Source organism: Phlebotomus papatasi, chromosome 3, assembly GCF_024763615.1.
Source record: "Phlebotomus papatasi isolate M1 chromosome 3, Ppap_2.1, whole genome shotgun sequence".
In the NCBI taxonomy this organism is placed as follows: Eukaryota; Metazoa; Arthropoda; class Insecta; order Diptera; family Psychodidae; genus Phlebotomus; species Phlebotomus papatasi.
In genome coordinates, this window is record NC_077224.1 from 41,936,163 (window position 1) to 41,954,945 (window position 18,783).

General features: G+C 33.9%; 3 protein-coding genes across 3 annotated transcripts in view; 2 read left to right on the plus strand and 1 right to left on the minus strand.

The window, feature by feature from the left end:
- The window catches only part of LOC129805707 (cell cycle checkpoint protein RAD17), a 197,637-nt gene extending 194,511 nt beyond the window's left edge, over nt 1-3,126 (plus strand). Inside the window, exons 6-7 of the mRNA XM_055853803.1 lie at nt 2,096-2,399; nt 2,473-3,126. Coding sequence (XP_055709778.1) covers nt 2,096-2,399; nt 2,473-2,593 — 425 coding nt within the window. The 3' untranslated portion in view covers nt 2,594-3,126. The remainder of the gene's footprint in view (nt 1-2,095; nt 2,400-2,472) is intronic.
- On the minus strand, nt 2,595-7,559 carry LOC129805726 (ADP-ribosylation factor-like protein 6-interacting protein 1). The gene is made up of 3 exons (XM_055853839.1): nt 7,377-7,559; nt 6,893-7,270; nt 2,595-3,363 (listed from the first exon to the last, which is right to left on the minus strand). Exons 1-3 carry the CDS (start codon nt 7,410-7,412, stop codon nt 3,160-3,162), a joined length of 618 nt encoding a protein of 205 aa, XP_055709814.1. The 5' UTR covers nt 7,413-7,559; the 3' UTR covers nt 2,595-3,159.
- Nucleotides 7,560-11,392: 3,833 nt separating this feature from the next.
- LOC129805727 (ubiquitin-conjugating enzyme E2 S) lies at nt 11,393-18,724 on the plus strand. The gene is made up of 3 exons (XM_055853840.1): nt 11,393-11,590; nt 11,916-12,063; nt 17,602-18,724. The coding sequence occupies exons 1-3, from the start codon at nt 11,582-11,584 to the stop codon at nt 18,036-18,038; spliced, it is 594 nt and encodes a 197-aa protein (XP_055709815.1). The 5' UTR covers nt 11,393-11,581; the 3' UTR covers nt 18,039-18,724.
- Nucleotides 18,725-18,783: the final 59 nt, after the last annotated feature.

An 18,783-nucleotide genomic window follows, 5' to 3' on the forward strand; every position in this document is an offset into this window, starting at 1 on the left:
TAATTCGAAGAAATCGACCATTTTACTCATTCTGGATAGTCTTCGTGTAATCTCAATTGTTTTCCATGATTAATATTTTGCAAAATAATAATATATTTTACCAGAACAACCAAAACAAACAAATAAAAAAATCGATAATTTTTGAAAATTTTACCCTTGAACGGATAAGACCGCCCACAGGCGGTCTTCCTTTTTTTCTTCTAAAACTCTTACTTTTAGTTTTTTCACATTTATCAATCGAAATATACAAACTAGAATAACATATCTTTCAGGAAATAAGATTCTTTCTACAGTTAGGCCAGCTTCAGACTTGAGGTTTAGTCCAGTTCCCGAAGGTCTCAAAAATCTAAATAACAAGCAATTTTATTGATTTTTTAAAATCTATTGGATCATTTGCCCTTAATATCCAATTCTAAACAAGAATTTCCTAAAAAATCGTGCCTGATAAGGAATTAGAGGAGTTAAGCCAGATAGCTAAGCCTTAGGTCTGAAGCCCGTATTAGATTACTTTAAAACAATCTTTTTTGCACTTGAAAACGAAAAATGTTGCGAACGACATTTTGTTGTTTTTTCTCTGACCTGTTACTCAAAACTTAGTAGTAGTTACTTAGTAGTTAGTATGACTATAACTGAGGACACTAGATATTTGAACTTCAAATAAGTAATATTATCGCAGTAAATGCGATTTATATAATGACCGCCTGGAGGCGGTCTTACCCGTTAGAGGGTTAAATGGTTTGAGTGGGGAAGGCCAACAAAAGAAAAAAATCATTGAAATCGGTTAATAAATATTAGAGATAGACTCCGGTCCAATGGAATAAGTCGGGGTACAGTTAAATTGGTGTGGAGACGGATGGGACCTTTCATTAGAAAGATATCGTTCTCAGATACAATATATACTAAAATTTCATCGAAATCGCTTCATAAACACCGAAAATACGGTCCGGTCACGATATTTTATCTTATAGCTCAAGTCAGGCATCATCGAGGGATGAGTGCGGCCCATCGTTGGAAAGGTCTCGACCTCAGCTACCACATAACTGATTTTTTACTAAAATTTAAAGAAAAAGTATCGTCTACTTTTCGAAATATTCGAAATCGCATTTTCGAAAATCGATTTTTTCGATCAATAGGACCTTCGATTAAATCGTAGGAAGTTAGGATCAGAGCTTACCAAATCACCAAAATTTTAGAAATTCTGAAGATTAGAATCGGAGAAATGGTTATTTGAAAATTCAATTTGTGACCCCTTATATCACGGATCAGAAGGGTCGGGGCTTAATTTTTTTAATCGAAAGCTCTTAGGCCGAGCTATAACATTAAACATTAAGATCGATCGATACCATAGGGGCTATATTGTTGAGAAAATAAAATTTGAGAGTGTTCCAAAATGGCGAAAGGAAATATGGTGAGTTAGATCTGACATCACCAACTTCTGGCCACAATTAATGTTCTTGATAAATTCTTTCATCGGAAATATTTTCTTTATTCAAATAATAATCCGTATCAAAATGGTTCGTGTGATCGATTGTGTGAGTGTGTGAACGAATGATTAAAGATCTGAAAAGAGGGAGTCATCCATGATTGTCTATTTTTTATCTAAACCTAACCTTACATACCTGAGTAGTCAACTTGCCCTCTTTGAGCCTCGACAGACCTGAGGATTAGCCGAGATACGGCTTAGCGTAATTATATTCGAAATAATGGTTAGACTTCATTTCCATCATTTTCCACTAAGTCGGCTCTCGGCTTAAGTCGTAAGTGTGTCTAATGCCCTAGACACACTTACGACTTAAGTCGAGAGACGACTTAGTGGAAAATGATTGAGATGAAGTTTAACCATTATGCCGAATATAATTACGCTAAGCCGTCTCTCGGCTAATCCTCAGGTCTGTCAAGGGCCTAAATCTCAGTTGTCCTCGGAATCTTTTTCATAAAATATGACATTTCATTTGTTGTGGCAACACTAAACTAGAAAACTTACAATAAAATATTTGAATTCAAATTTGGTCAGTTGGCAACAGAGAAAAAAATCTCAAAATTCCAATTTAGGCTTGATTCCAAATTACCCCATTGTATAATAATTTTTCCTCAGGTAATGAGGATCTCCGGTTAAAGCACGCTCCTGAGCAACTTTCTGATGATTTCGAGACGCAACCGCACAATTTCATTGCCTTCCTCCACGCCAACTACATCCAGCACGTCAGCAACCTGGAAGACTGTGCTGACATTGCGGAAAATCTCAGTTTCAGTGAGTTCCTGAGCAGAGAATGGCGGAGCGATGAGATGCCGGTAACTGCGCTGATTGTAGCAACAAGGGGCACAATGGTTCACAATTCCCAGCCAGTTTCCGCTTGGATTCCCTGTAAAGGACCCCGGAAACTCACCCAAACTTGCAGGTAATTGATGAATTTTCTTTAGAAAGTTTAGGTTGAGATTCTCTTTTGGGACTGAAATCTGGCCATTTTTCAGTCATGAACAGCACGAAATGGTTTTCAATTTGGGCTACGAGGGCTTCCATTCAATGGCAACAGCTGCATCAGACTTGATTCAGTACGCAACATTAATCAATAAGCAAAAAAAACATCAATGAATTGTGATGAAACATGAGGATTGTTTATTTTTCTTTTAATTTATTTATGGGGATGAATCCTTACATAGAAACGTTGATTTTGGTATACATTAATGGCAATGATTTCATTTTCTTCTATTGCGTAAATTAATATCAATTATAATTATCAATAGCCACAAAAAATCACTAAACTTATTGGTAATCATACAAATATTGCCTTCTAATTCAAAACAAACTGACTCTTAATTCTCAGATTAAAATTAAATATAAAAAAAATCATATTTACAACAAAGCCTATACAACTAATTATGTCTAAATATCTTTCATTTCTTTTCTTCAAACTTAGTTACAATTATTGTAGATGAAATCTCTTGAAGAGTATAAATTTGTATGATAGTTTTCATGGTTCGTTTTGGGATAGTTTCTGTTTTATTAGTTTTACGCGTGTGCGCTTTCCATTTTAAAGAGTTTATATGCGAAATCTGTTCTACATTAATTTTCTTTTTTTATTTTTTTTTTACGACAATAATAATTGTGACACTTGGACTATGGAATATTTCTCTTTAAAAATTGATTAAATGCTGCATTTAGTCAGTTTTGGTGGAAGTTGTTGATGCATTTGCAGAAAGAACTCCACCTAAAACCTCCTTAACTTTGGCAATAACGCCAATCTTGCAGAGGCCTGGGTAGTAGAGGACAAACAAAGTGGTTAAGTAGCTGAGAAGTAAATTGTCAATGGTGGATCCAATCCAAGCAAGAACGAGCAGTACTGCACTCACGATCAAAAAGAACTGAAAATTAGGTATAAAAAGGTTCAAAATTTAGGTTTACGAAGATTTTCCACATTATATGGGCTTCAGACTACACTGAGAAAAAAACGGGGGTGCGATTAACTTTTTTTCCTCATAACTTTAACACTTTTTAGGTGTAAAAATATATCAACATTTTTTAATGTTAATTTTATATCTTTTTAAGGGTAAAATTAACATGAAAAAGGGTAACTTTAACCCCCAATACATCTAAAAAGCATAATATTTACACACATTTCGGATCAATACTGCAGGGTAAAATAAACATTTCCGGAATGTTATTTTAACTTTTTCGGATTTCTCTCAGTCAGTGTAGAAGTTTAGCCCAGTTCCCAAAGGTCTCATAATCCTGAATACCGAGCAATTTTATTGCTTTTTGAGAATCTATAGATCACTTTAATAATCCAATTCTAAGTTATTTTTTTTCCAAAAAATTGTGATTGATAAGAAACTAGAGCAGTTAAGCTTTATGGCTAAGTCTGATGTCTCAAGCCCGTATAAGGCTTAGCCATAAGGCTTAACTTCTCTAATTTCTTATCAGTCGAAATTTTTTGGAAAATTATCCCTTAGAAATGGACTACTAAGGGCAATTAATCTATTTGAATCAGAAGAATAAATTAAATTGGTTGCTATTTAGGATTTTGAGACCTTCGGAAACCAAGACCGTCTTCAGACTAGAGGTTTAGTTCAGTTCCCGAGGATCTCAAAACCTTAAACACCAACCGATTTTATTCATTTTTCAAAATCTAATTGGTAATTTGACTTTAATATTCCAATTCTAAATCAATTTTTTCTAAAAAAAATCTTGACTGATATAAGTAATTAGAGAAGTAAAGCCATATGGTTAAGCCTTATGCCCTAGACACACTTAAGACTTAAGCCAAGAGACGACTTATTGGAAAGTGATGGGAATGAAGTTTAACCATTATGTCGAGTATAATTACACTAAGCGGTCTCTCGGCTTATCCTCAGGCTTGTCAAGGCCCTTAGGTCTGAAGCCCGTATAAGCTAAACCTCTAGTCTAAAGACGATCTTAGAGGAGTTATGGGCTGCCCCTCAAGTTGTCTTGAAAAGTAAAAGTCAGGTACGGGGCTCCCGCAAGCGTTCCCACTTAAGTGTGAATTTTTTTTTCCAATTTAAAATCTCAGACTTGACACAGGATGACACAGGATACTTGACACAGGATTAAAGTGAGAATCAAACCTAGGACTACTGCTACAAAAACGTCGGCCATTTTAATTCTTATGCCTCTTAAGATTAAAATTGAAAACTGGATTGGAAAGATACATATTCCTAATAAATATTTTAAATTAAAAAACGGGTGGCAAAGCGTCCCAGACTTTGCGGAATGATCAAACTCATGACTTAATTGCTATACCTCAAAAATATTTTTGTATCCTTTACCGTTTACCGGGTTACATTCGATTTGTAACGATATATAAATCACTCAAAACCCTCAAAACATTTCCAAAATACTTTAGAAATAGGGGAAAGTGTCCATGCTTTACACGGTCCCAAGCTTTACAATGACTAAATTTTTCGTATGTTTTTCAATAAATGTGGCCCATCTCATACATATTTTAAAAACTAGGGGAAAGTGTCTTGTTTTTAAAATAAATTACAGAGTCGCATTTATTTAGAAACATATGAAAAATTTAGTCATTATAAAGCTTGGGACCGTTCAAAGCATGGGCACTTTTCCCTATTGCTGTAAAGTGCGCTAATCTGGATGGTTTGCTATGTGGATCATTATGACTACGCTAACTAGATAAAATCCACTTAAAATAATATTTTTATTTTCATTTCCGTAATATACTCATTAGGGGAAAGCGCGCTACCTTCGGTCGACTTAAGCTTCGGACAATTCAATTTTTTCTCTATGTTCCTTATGGATTTCACCCATAGCTTTTTTTCTGGAAGTTTGAGGCATTTGACTAGCTATTAAAATATAAACAATATAACATTATAATGGGCCAAATTCATTTATAAAATATTGAAAAAAATGAATTGTTCGAATCATAAATCATCCGAAGGTAGCGCACTTTCCCCTACAGTAACACAATAGGGTAAGTGTGCCAAATTTCGGCCAACTTCTAATTTCGGCCACTTTGAGTGTAATTTCGGCCATGCAAATAAATTAATTAAAATTATGTATGTTATCTTCGAATAGTCAATGAATTCATTTTGATATTAAATATTTATTCATTTTAGGATGTATTAACACAAAGACCAGTAAATTTTAGGTATAATTTCAATTTAAATTGCGTTGTAAAAACTCAGTGTGGAAAGAGTCTTACAAAAAATGTGACAGATCGATTGTGTCTCTAGCAGTCTTGTGATTTGTGGTGAAGTACAAAAGGTTTTCCTTCGGTGTTTTTCATGAAAATTTATTAGTTTTCATTAAAGATTGATTCTGTTTATGTTAATAGTGAATCTATCTTTAAATTTCGGGTGAAATTACCCAGCTTGATCCTGTATTTCGCGTAAAAAAGTATATACTTTGTGAGCGTCTCTCCGGTAAGGTAGTGTTGGATATTCCGGCAACATCTTTTGCTTTCCTAAATTTCTTATTCATTTTATGTTTTCTTTTTCAATTTCTGAATTCTACAATGTCCAGAGAAAAAAACCATCGCTTCTATGAAAAAGATGATGTTAAAAAGTCTTTGGAAGAGTTCAGGAAGTGCAAATTGCTACGGGAATCTGCGCGTAAATTTGAGATGCTACTCTTCAGGTGTTTAGGACAAATTCACGGATGATCTCAGGGCTTGTGAGTCATATAAACGTATTAAATTAAATATTAAACTCGTTCCGTTTGACGTTTTGAAATTTTCTATCCGTTCCGTCACAAAACGTGGTCAGAAAAAAGGTGGTCGAAATTTCACACAAAGTGGCCGAAATACTACCAAAAGCAATGTCCATATTATTATTAATTTTTCAATTTTTTGGGAGTTGTTTAAAGAAAACAAAGATGATAAACTAGTTTTCAAGGTTCCACACAACCTTCCCGAAAAGGAAGTAACAAGAAATATCAATATGAATTAAAATTATTGCATTTCAAACTTAGGACTTCGATGCTTATATGCAACTATGCCGAAATTTGGCATACTTACCCTAATTTCGAGAAAGAGGTTTATTAGAAAAATTCAATACGTTAGTCGAGTAAAAGAGGAAGTTCAATTTAGGGCTCAATTATTCGTAATGATGATTGAATCGAATAAACCCAAAGATTCTGCTCAAAAAAATGTGATCCGACCAGACAGGAAACGCATTTTTCAACAATTGATTTGCTGATTTCTCTTCCGGCTTTGAAGGGTTAAAATGAAAATCACTGCTGAGAAATTATTGAGGTTGTGATAAAGTTTAGAATATTCCTCCGGTAAAATGAGATTCGTCAAACAAATTTATTATAATGCAATTAAGTATTCCCCCCGCCCGGAAATTATAATAGCTGCCAATATTGATTTTCCGCTGGAGAAATTCAATGAAATGGAAAAACTAATAAATTACTCACCAGAGTGGACTTCTTCTCCTTGGCTTCAATCATGGAAATGGCAAAGCGATAGAAGCATTGCTTGGTATTGTAAATGTTCACGCAGATGCCCTCGAATTCCTTCTCCTGAACACCCGTCCACTTCTCGGGCTTGAAAACAAATTTGCCCACAATGGGATAGAGGTAATCCAGGAGGGCGATCAGCAGGAGCGTGAGGGAGAAGAGGGTGAGTTCGGAGAGGTCAGTGTACCAGATAAAGAGGTATTGCACTGTCACTGCAGCAAAAATTATGGCTGGATAGAAAGCCTTCTCCCAGGTGAGAATCCTGCTGGCATGCAGAATAGCCTCCCTCCAATCCTCGAGGTCATGCTTCAGTTTATTCAGCTCCTTCTTCTGTACCTGGAAATGCGAAGAAAAGCAAAAAAAATCGATAATTGGATATGCAATTTGTTGATAAATTGCAATTGGAGGGGTGTCAAAGTTGAATGCGCAATTGATTGATTACCTGGTCAGTTGAATTGAAATTCAGTAGATTTGACATCTTTGGTCGTTCAGCTGCTGCCCACAATCCTTTTCTGAACTTACAAAAACTCTCCTTGCTCGTTTCTACGAAGTTGGAAAATTTCTATCAAATCGCGTTTTGTTTACACTCTCACTGCGCCTTTTTTTGTCATTGAAGAAAAGATTCCAATAAGGCTTTCGAGATTTCTAATAAGAATGATTCTTATGCCTGCCCTTCAAGCAATCTGAGGAAAAGTTGAACAAAATTCAAAATAACAAATCTTTTTCGCGTTATTTAAAATATTTAAAACAAGCAAAATATTGTTGAAGTATTATTTAAAAAAATATGCTAATAATAATAGCTTTAGCTTTAGTTGATACCTTTGCAAATAAAAAACTTTTAAATAATAGGAAATAGTTTTTTAATAAATAAACAATATTGATTATTCTCTAGTAATTGTTCAATCCCATGTAATATATTGAGCCTATCGTGTTTTTTTTAATACAATAATAATAGAGGAGACTGGGGCACACTTGTCAAAACGCATATTTAATTCTTTCACGAGCTCTGAGATAACTTAAACGTTTTATAATGAGCATATTTTTATAGGAAATTTACTGCTCTACAACATTGCAGAAAATTATTTTCCTCTATCTCGAAAGAAATGTTATTTTCGAATCATTTTCTAAAAGTCGATTTTGTGGAGATTCTCAAAATTGCTGGGGAAAATTTTGTCAGTCTTCGGATAATTTGTGACGTTTTACTCTCGCAAATGTTAAAAATTTCAAATAGACATATTTTTATAGGAAATTTATTCCTCTACAACTTTGTCGAAGATAATTTCTCTCTTTTTCTCTATCTTAACGAGAAATGTGTTTAAATTGAGCTAATAAGTATTGATATTTCCTGTAAGCCAAATATTCCAAAAATAGGGCTCAAAATTTCATTATTTTTTATTTTACATAAACCTTCTCGAATCCCTTGAAGCTTTGTAAGTTTAAGAAGGTTCATGAAGGCCATCTATAATAAAAATTTCAAGCCTCAGTCTCTTTAATTTTAGAAAATAGTGAATATTGAAATTTTCGTTTTGACAAATTTTTCCCCAGTCTCCCCTAATAACAATAGTAAGGTATTCACTCTAGCTACAGGGTGGCCCAAATGAAGTGTAAGCAATTCGGGTCGCTGTAACCTTCCTAGTACACCAATCGCAGCACCCTCATATTTTGCAAAATGATAGTTCATTTTTTGGCAATACAGCAGAGCCACGAAAGCATTTGCGAAAATTCATTTTGTAAGTTATTTTTAATCAATAATCGATAGAACGAATGAGTAGCTTCGCTTTGCCATTGAAAGCCAATTGCCAAACCCCGTTTTGTTTAATGAGAATTTTTTACAATTGAACAATACGGCAACAAACAGAATGATCATGCCTACTTGAGAGAAGAGGTTATACGATAATTTGGATTTGTACATTCAAATGGCAACCGGAAATCAAAGACCATAATTTATTTAAAATAAATTATAAAAATAGCATTCAAAAGTTCCAACAACATATCAAAAATGCTTTCGAATACAAAACAAAACATTGATCCATGATGGATGGAAAGCGGAGTGGTATTCTATACCGTGTGAATGTGGGAAGAATATTCAACGTCTTAAGGATCGAGTATCAGAACACAAAAGGAGCACAAGACACCATGCACATGCATGCAATGCTGAATCAGGAACATAACGTCACTGCACTAGTCACACACATAAAACAACATGGACATCATTTTATGTTCGATCAAACGGAGATCATTGACAAATGTCCCCAAAACAAAAAACTGGAAATATTAGAGAGTCTCCATATCTACTTAACAAAATATGAGAACGTGAACAAAAAACTGGATTACCAGGGAATCAGCTCAACTTATGCAGCGCTCCTACAACGAATGAAAATGAGAGGGGACACTGATAGAGGAGCAGAGGAGACTTATTACAGCTGTGGTGAGAATTAAAAATATGGAGCCCATCATTCCCAATCTGACCATCGTGATGTCCACTTCGTCCATTTGTGAAAAAGTAGTAGTGAACCATTTCCCTGACTACCTTTTCCCACCATTCTTTTTCCATGTAAGAAAACCTTTGTTAGAAAATTATTTAGAAATTGTTAAATATTATTCTATGTTAAATGTATGTATATATTGTAGACCTGAAGAAGGAACCATCAAGCTCTGAAACGTTGGCAAGGAATAAAGGAGGAGAAGATCAAAGGTCAAAATCCCGTGTTTTCACTTCTTAAAAACTATTTCATTGGCCGAAAATCGTTATATATCAATCCCTTCTTTTGTACTCTAAAAGTTTAAAAGAAATTCTATTTAATAATGTTAATTGCAGTAGAATTTTCAAGAGTTACATATCCACCGGAGCTCTTCGAAAAAAAAGTGCAAAAAATTAATCTTCAAGACACCAGTTCCTTATCTTCCCATCCTCTTCAGTTTCTTTATATAATATTGAGGTCGTGAGTTTACAACTACAACAATATTTACAATATTACAACTGAAGATGGAGAATAGTTCATACTTAAGATATATCGTCAGTTAAATCAGCATTTGTCGTAACTTCCTTTTGACAGCTTTTCAGGAGACGAAATTTTCAGTTCAATATTATTTTTCTTAAAAATGAGCCCCGAATGCGATAATTTTGAGTCAAAATAATGAAAGTGGCACTAATAAACTGTAAGTTAACTCGAGAAAATCTTTATAAAATTATTTAAAAGCTGTAATATTGAGAAATATGTTAGAAGAAACACAAAAATATTTTATCGTAACTTCCATCGTTTATAAAACCGTAACTTCCAATGTATGGAGATTCTGGAAGTTATGACAATTTTCTAAAATGCATTATATCAATTTGAATTATTCTAGTGATAATAAGCGGCTTTTTTTGACTAAATTAGTTAATAATACTGTTATCCCTGTCCCGAAAAGTTTTTATTTCATAAGTTTTATTGAATAAATTTTGTGCGCCACGTTGCTTGTCTTGTTTTGAATTAATGACAGATGGGTAGGGATTTTTCTCACTTTTTTATCGCTAATATTAAATTAAGATGATTTCATGTTACACTATTCGCACGGTCTTTCGATATTTGGAAGAGTTTATAAACGTTTTATTGAGAAATATTGCAATTTTGCTGCAAATTACAAGCTACGCAAGTGAGCAAAAGAAGTTACGGCAAATGCTGATTATTGAAAATTTTGTATGGAAATTTGTCGTAACTTCCCCAAAAATGGAAGTTACGACAAATTCTGATAAATTTTTCTTAATTAAGGGTACTTACGATAATTTTTGTTTAAAATAATTTTTATTGGGCTTATAAAAGTTTCTTTTTCAGAAATGCGTTTAATAAACAAAATTACGCTGATTCCAAATATGTATATATCTCAAAATTCCAAAAATGAAGTTACGATAAATGCTGATTTAACTGTCGATTTACTATTAACAAAAACATTCCGTGAACCCATTCCTTAATTCCCAAATTTTCCCCAAACGTAAGACTTTTTTTGGAACAGAGGGAGTATTTTTTTTTCAATAAATAGAACTTTTGATGCTAGAAATTTGAACTTAAATTCTGCATAAATCCCTTTTGGATTCTTCAGTTCTGAAAAATTGTTTCATAAATTATTTATTTTTGAACTGATTGCAATATCTGTGATCTTCTAACCTAGCTATAAAACTCAAAACAACGATGGCGAACTGAGCAAACTGAGCATATTCTCGCCAATTTTCGCCGTTGAAAATCGTTAGAATCTGTAGCGAAATTACAAAATATCTCCCTTGGTTGCAGAATCCTCGGGAAATATTGTATTTTGCATCAATATTATAGGGCAAATATGCAGATTGACGACATGTGAGGCTTTTTTTAAAGGTTTTCTTTCAAAATCAGACACATTCTTCAGTAGGAAAAGCATTTTCTTTTCTAGATTTCTATAGGACATTTCTTCAGTTGTGGGAGTGGAACATTTTAAAAATTCCCATCTCGGTGGGAAAATATATTTACTGGGCTCTGCGAAGCATTTTTGTCATTGCGAGTTTCTCTGAATTTATTTTAGTAATTGTAGTATTTTTTCGACACTGTGTGTTGTGTATTTTGCGAAAAGAATCACTGGAAAGCCTTATCGTATGCATTTACTCTCAAAATTTGTGTGTCCGGATCCGCTGAAGCCATGAATTCGGTGAGTTTGTCCAGCAAAGTTTCCTGGCGAAAGGCTTTTCCTCACCAATCCCCAATTTTTGTGTATCTGATCTGTCAAACATGGGAAAATATCACAACAAAAACAGTTAAAATGGATAAATTTCCAGTTATGAACTTTCACTTGAATTTCTGGAAAAATTGAGGAAGTTGGGCAAAAAGGGATGATTGTCCAATTTCGGGGGAAATATGAGGAATTTGTTCTTGGAAATGTCTGACGGACTTTTTTGCCCCATCTTGTTTGAGGGGAGGAAGTAAATTGTCCCATTTTCATTTTTTCCCTCTCTTTTTTTCTTTTGGGCTTTCAGACATCGAATGTGGAAAATCTATCACCGCAAATCATCCGGCAGATCGTGAAGGAGATGCATGATCTGTCCACAAATTCACCAGAAGGCATCAAAGTACAAATAAATGAAGCTGACGTGACGGACATTCAAGCAATAATCGAAGGACCAGGTGAGCTCTCTTTAAAAAAAGCCCAAGGATGGCTTATGCGGATTCTATTTTTAGTCAATAATAATTTTATACTGAATTGATTGGCATTAACAATGCAAAAGATAAAGAACTCTGCAATTAGTTGCAATATTTAGATCAAAATTGCTTATCAATTTTCTGCTCTTCCTTGATATTATCTTCAGATGTTCTTCTTCAGGGACTAGAACACCTCCATCGCCTCCATCTGAGGGCTGGAGATAAGAAACTTAGCTCTCTCTATCATTAGCTTGTTTGCAGGAAGATTGCAAAAGTATGATAAGCACGTAAGAGGAATAGCAAAGGGCGGAAAAATCTACTTAAAAAATGAATGTAGGGTAAGTGTGCCAAATTCCGGCCAGCTTGCAATTCCGGCCACCTTTTTTGTTCCTCGAATTTCCCTGAATTTTTAGTTTCTACATACTTTAGAGATTATACAATGAAAAAGAATAACAAAAAATGTAGCTTCGACGAACGAGATGACGTGAAAAAGATATTGGAAGAATTCCTGAAGGGCAAGGAACTATGAGAATGAAGGTGGCCGAAATAGGGCACAAAAGCTATGTCTACATTTTTATTCATTTTAAAATGTATTGAGAATGATTTTAAAGTAAATAAAGACGATAAACTGTCTACAAGGTTCTAAGCGACACTCCTTAAGTAGAAGGAATGAAAAAAAATCAATTTCTATTAAAGATATTACATTTCAAACTTGAGACTTTGGCGCTTGCATGCAACTATGCCGAAATTTGGCACACTTACCCTACTAAAATTCTGGTTATTCTGATGACTTTGTCAATAATTCAACTTGAGAAAGTGCTGGAAAAAGTGGGAATCCCTACCCTGAAAGACCTAAACAGTTTTATTTCTTTTCGTGTCTCTGAATTTTCTGCAGGGTGAAAGTGTCGAAGAGAGGGGAGTTCTTTGTGAGTAAGAAGCAGGGAAAATTTTATGAGTGCATAAACTCGTGTTCAGGAGGAAGGGGAAATGGGAAATGCTACTGAAATTGAGATTGAAAAGAAATTAAATGAGAATTTACTTAGACTAGATGATTTTTTTAAGCTATGTCTCAAAAGGCATTTAAATCGGATTTTTAAAATTTTAGGAAACACATTACGAGAATTTATATAATTTTTCCTCTTACGAAATTTAAAATAAAAATTACGCATTGCATAATATTTAAGAAATCATAAAATAAAATATAACTTCCTTGATTTGAATAATAATAGTAGTTATTAGATGGATACATTTTAGTGATTTTAGTTTATTCTCGATTTGAAACTTGAGGATGAGTTACTGAAATCGAACTAGTACCCGTCAGCTCTTTAGAAACCGAGAGAAATCCACTCGTACATCCCGCAGATTCAAATCCTATAATGACTTCTTTATAATATGAAGTACTTGCTGTACGTATTCAAGAATCTGTGGGGTGTGCGAGTGGATTTCTCTCGGAGTGATAAAAATTGGTCCTCTGTAGTGTAGCGTGGGGGAATTCTGTAACATCCTGACAATGTCATCATGACAATAAATTTCGTCTGCATATCTGTAGGGGAAATTCTGTAACGATTTGACAATGTCGTATGACAAATTTAAAAAATCTAGTACAGTAGACTCTCGCTAATTCGGCTCTTTTAAGCCTTTTAAGACCGAGCTACTATTCGGACAGCAGTTAAATTTGAAAAAAGTTTGTTGACATTTTTTACATTTGCTTATTCTTGTTAAATGAAGCAAATATACTCAAATTTTTCATGGAGGACCCTATGTCGACCACTTAAGGAGATGTTTTGTGAAAAAACTTTTAAAAAACAGTTATAATTTGTCTTTTTTGATAGGGGTTTTATCTAAAACTATAGAATAGATTCTTATCTATCTTATGGTGAACTTCATTTAGACATAATATAATTTTAAATTATAAAAAAATTAAACTGTTTTAAAAATACGATGTGTTCCTCTACTCGACCACTCTGATATCAGAGTGCCTTTACTCGACCGCCTGGGGTTCCTCTACTCGACCACCCATTTTTCTAAGAAATTAAATAAACCACAGAACTATAAAGTCATGCATTTAACTTTGGCTTTCTAACACTTCATGAATAACGCTTAAAATTAAGTCAATCATTAATATAAAATAGGAAAACTCAGTTTTATGAATTTATTCAGAAGTAGTAAAACATTTAACTGAAAAAGCTCCACTTCCTATGATTCGTCGAGAGGTCGAATTGACGAACATTATATTCGTCGGTTCCGAAGAAGACTATTGTAAGTCTACTTACAGTAGTATAAAAAGATGGTATCATTGGATGCAAAAGCCTTAGATCTACATCCCCACAAAATTTTATATTGATCAAGATATTCCTGGAAAAGTTACAAGAAAAAAACCGAAAATCAGTGTGCCCGATTATCGAGCTTTTAGCCCACAATTTTACTGTAAATAACTTAAAAGTAGCGTTAACCAGAAGATATTCAATGCGTAAGTGTGATACAATAGTTTCGAAAGCTAAAAATATATTAATACCAGTGAATTAATAAAAATAAATTTCAGCTGTCAAACTTTAAATCTCTCTCCTGAAAAGTTGCATTTTAGACTTACAATAGTCTTCTTCGGAACCGGCGATATTTGAAATGCACTTTTAATTTTAAGACCTTAAATTTAATGTTTAGCTTAATCGTAAAACTAAAATTTTTGCACAGAATAAAGATAAAGTCCTCAACTTGCGATTAGACTCAAAATTTGAATTCTCAAGTAATCTGTAAGGATAATAATTGAAATAATTCCTTAAGAAAACAATTAAGAATATTAATAAGAATGCCATAAATTGATGAAAAATTGCGAATTTTTATTTAAGAAATATTTTGACCGCTTCGTAAAAGTGCTTTTTTCAGTGTTATATGGTCAATTTCTATGATATTTTCACTGATTTGTATTAATTATGAAATAACTGACCCTATGATGTTAAACTATTTGCCAAATATTATTGCAAATATAAATAATTTGAATAAATATTTCGCTTGGTCGACCTGAGGAACCTAGGGTGGTCGAATAGAGAGGCGGTCGAATAGAGGATACTTTACCTTATTTCTTAGTTATAACGTTATTTTGAATTATTAAGAGTTTTCATGGAATTTAAGATAAATATCAGCATGTCAACTTGACATAAGTATGTAGATGATGAATGAAAAGTCGTTGCATTTCAAACAGTTTGACGCCCGAATTTCTCTCTTCGGGTGACATTTCTGTCCCAAATGCCCGAATTTGAAAGAGTCTGCTGTAGTCTAACACTCAAGGGGACAAGTGATAGGGTACTCGCTTTATGATGCACGTGCCCGGGTTCGAATCCCCTTTAGATCACCATGATTTTTTCTGGCGTTAACCCTCTAACGGGTAAGACCGCCTCCAGGCTCCAGGCGGTCATTCTATAAATCGCATTTACTGCGATAATATTACTTATTTGAAGTTGAAATATCTACAGTGTCCTCAGTTATAGTCTTGCTAACTTATTTTCTGAAGCTGAACTCATTTTGACCTTTCGTTTGCTTACAATCTTCAGTTTTGTGTGACAGGTCAGAGAAAAAACAACAAAATGTCGCTCGCAACATTTTTTATTTTCAAGTGCAAAAAAGGTTGTTTTAAAGTAATCTAACTGTATTAGGAACCTTATTTCCTGAAAGATATGTTCTTCTAGTGTGTATATTTCAATTGATAAGTGTGAAAAAACTAGAAGTAAGAGTTTTAGAAGAAAGAAAAGAAGACCACCTGTGGGCGGTCTTATCGGTTTATTCGTAAAATTTTCAAAAAATACCGATTTTTTAATTTAATTGTTTTGGTTGTTCTAGTAAAATATATTATTATTTTGCAATATATTAATCATAGAAAATAATTGAGATTACACGAAGACTGTCCAGAATGGGTAAAATGGTCGATTTCTGCGAATTAAGCGAAATTGATGAAGAAGCAGACTTCAACAGTGATGATGAGTTCCCTAATTCGTCCTTTAATGCCCCAGATCGTGAAATAAAACCAGAAGACGAGCAATGTATTTCAAAGGACCTTCAAATTATACAAGAAGGTGATGTTTTCATAGCTGATCTGTGACCTATTCGGTGAAAATAAGTCTCATTGAAACACCTTGAACTTCATTAACGTCTAATTATAAAAATTATAAACGTTTTTTTCCTAAAAATTATCATTTCTTAGATAATCATACAACATTCATTCATAAAAAACGTTTAAAATTCATTTATTTTACTATTTGTTCACTATTTCTCAATTAAAATATTTCAGTCTTTTTATGCCTTAAACCTTTTCTCACGTGGCGCCCAAATAGAAAGAGATAATGAAGAATGGATGGTATTTTTGAGTTCAGTGGACCATTAATTACCCTAGACAAAATTATTTAACTACTTTTTTTGGATATTAAAGTAAACACCGTTAGAGGGTTAATGGTGTTCGGAATTGCATTCAGTGAGTTTCATAAAAAAAATAATAGTAAGTTCCGTCATGAAATGTTGCGTCAGTATTAGGGTAGATGTCCTAATTCAAAACCATTTCCAGATGCTTTAACTTTGACAGAAGATTCAACACATTAAGTTTATATTTTTTCATTACATAAGTTTGCTCCTTGTCTCTTCTAGAATGTTACTGTTTAAAGAAAATTCTTTAGATATAATTTGAAAACTTCTTAAATATAAGAAAAATACACAAGTGCAAAGTGTTGCAATTGGAAACAAATTAATCCAAATGGAGACTAGGGAAAGTTTCTAATTGGATACAAACAGTGTAAGTGAAACCGCGATGAAAGGCTTCCAAAACCTTGTTGATTTGCTCCTGAGTGCAGGATTTGTTCTTATTCCTGATCTTTTCTCCTTTCCCATCTAAAACAATAAGAAAATCTCTTAAAAAAAATCGTATTTCCGGTCTCTTCGAAAGGTTTTATTAGTGAACGCAGCCAATAGGGGTTAATTTAATCGGGGATGCATAATGGACCAAAATAGCGGTCTGAGTGCAGGGATTCCGCAAGGAACCGCCCCTACCGTAATGTAATGTAATCAAATCTGAGTGATTTATGAATCGGCTCAAATTGGTTGCGAATCGGTAAACGGTAAATGGTACGAAAGTACGTATGAAGTACAGCATCGAAGTCACGAGTTCGAGCATTTCGTAAAGTTTGGGACGCTTCCAGTCTTCTCCGGACTGGATATAGAAAAAAAATTCTTGGCTCCACCTAGAATCAAATTGGAAACTTCTCGTTAACTAGATGAGTGCTCTACCATTTGAGCTATTAGAGTCCATATGCTCTGCTTGACTTGCTACACGACCTTAACCAATTGCATTTTGCACTTTTGCACCACTAGCTCTAATTTATAAATTCCTTTTACCTAATCCTTTACTGCCAAGTTTTATAGGATAAATGGTATTGAGGATCAGTCTGAGTCTATTTGGGCCCTTATAAAAATAAACCAAATAAGCAAATTGACTCAGTTTTTTTTTTAATTTTCTATTTCTTAATGTCCTTACCTTGGTAGCTGGAACGCCCTATTCCGGTGGCGCCTTCCGCGTGAAACTGGCCCTTGGGAAGGAATTCCCGTCAACACCGCCCAAAGCATTTTTCCTCACGAAGATCTTTCATCCAAATGTGGCGGCTAATGGAGAGATTTGTGTGAATACACTGAAGCGGGATTGGCAGCCAGATCTGGGCATTAAGCACATTCTCCTTACCATCAAGTGTCTCCTCATCTGCCCCAATGCTGAGTCGGCGCTCAACGAAGAGGCCGGCAAGATGCTGCTGGAACGATACGATGATTATTCCCAGAGGGCTAAGATGATGACGGAAATTCATGCGCAGACGGCCAAGTCGATGGTTCAGAGCGAAGAGGAGGGTCCACTGTCGAAGAAGAAGGCCCAAGACAAGAAGAAGGAGAAGCTGATTAAAGAGAAGAAGCGCAATCTCAAGCGATTATGAGCGCGCTTCAATCGGACAAGAAAGAAACCTACCTTTTAAAAAGAAATTTTCACCTACAATTCTACTTTATTTTTTTTGAGAAACCAATGTCCTTTTGGAGGATTAAAAAACAAAAGACGGATAACACTAGGACTTCACACCATGATCCTTTTTTTTTAAATCACATCAGAAAAAAAAAGATTAAGAAAAAACTCGCAGTCAATTAATGAGAAAAAAAATGTTTGGTCTCAAGAAGTTCAAGAATCCTTCTTTTGTCTTTTTTTTTTGAGTGGGATTGATGATTTTTTTTTGTATTGTCCCTTTTACACTCATAAATTTCTAAGTTAATTTTCTTTCCTTGCACCTCCTCGTAAAATATATATTTTTAGTAAAAAATTAAAATAAATATCACTTGTCATTCGAATAAAACAAAAATTCCCTTGAAAAATAGTTTTAAAGTGCATTTTTTCTCTATTTTTTCTGTCTGTTACTATTTTGTCAAAGTCTGGAAAAGTTGATAATCTTTTTTGAATGTTTAGGTGTGAAATTTAAAAAAAAACAAAGAAAACCGATTAAAGAAAAATCATATTTCCAACACTGCAAAAATTCATGTAACAATTCTTTATAAAACAAAATTAGAAATGTGTGTATTGTGTCGAAGGCGAAAGTAGAAAATAATATATTTATTTCATTAATGCCACTGTAAATTTTATTTTTGATTCTCTTAACCTTCCAGAGGAATTTTCTCCCAAAATCAAAAACAACT

Excerpts from the sequence above, each read along its gene's own strand:
- LOC129805727 (XM_055853840.1), top strand. Across the intron at positions 12,064-17,601 it reads AGCAATAATCGAAGGACCAG|CTGGAACGCCCTATTCCGGT; the intron begins GTGAGCTCTCTT and ends TTACCTTGGTAG.
- LOC129805726 (XM_055853839.1), bottom strand. The coding sequence starts at position 7,412 with ATGTCAAATCTACTGAATTTCAATTCAACTGACCAG. Across the intron at positions 7,271-7,376 it reads ATTTCAATTCAACTGACCAG|GTACAGAAGAAGGAGCTGAA; the intron begins GTAATCAATCAA and ends TCGCATTTCCAG. Across the intron at positions 3,364-6,892 it reads AGGAGAAGAAGTCCACTCTG|TTCTTTTTGATCGTGAGTGC; the intron begins GTGAGTAATTTA and ends CCTAATTTTCAG.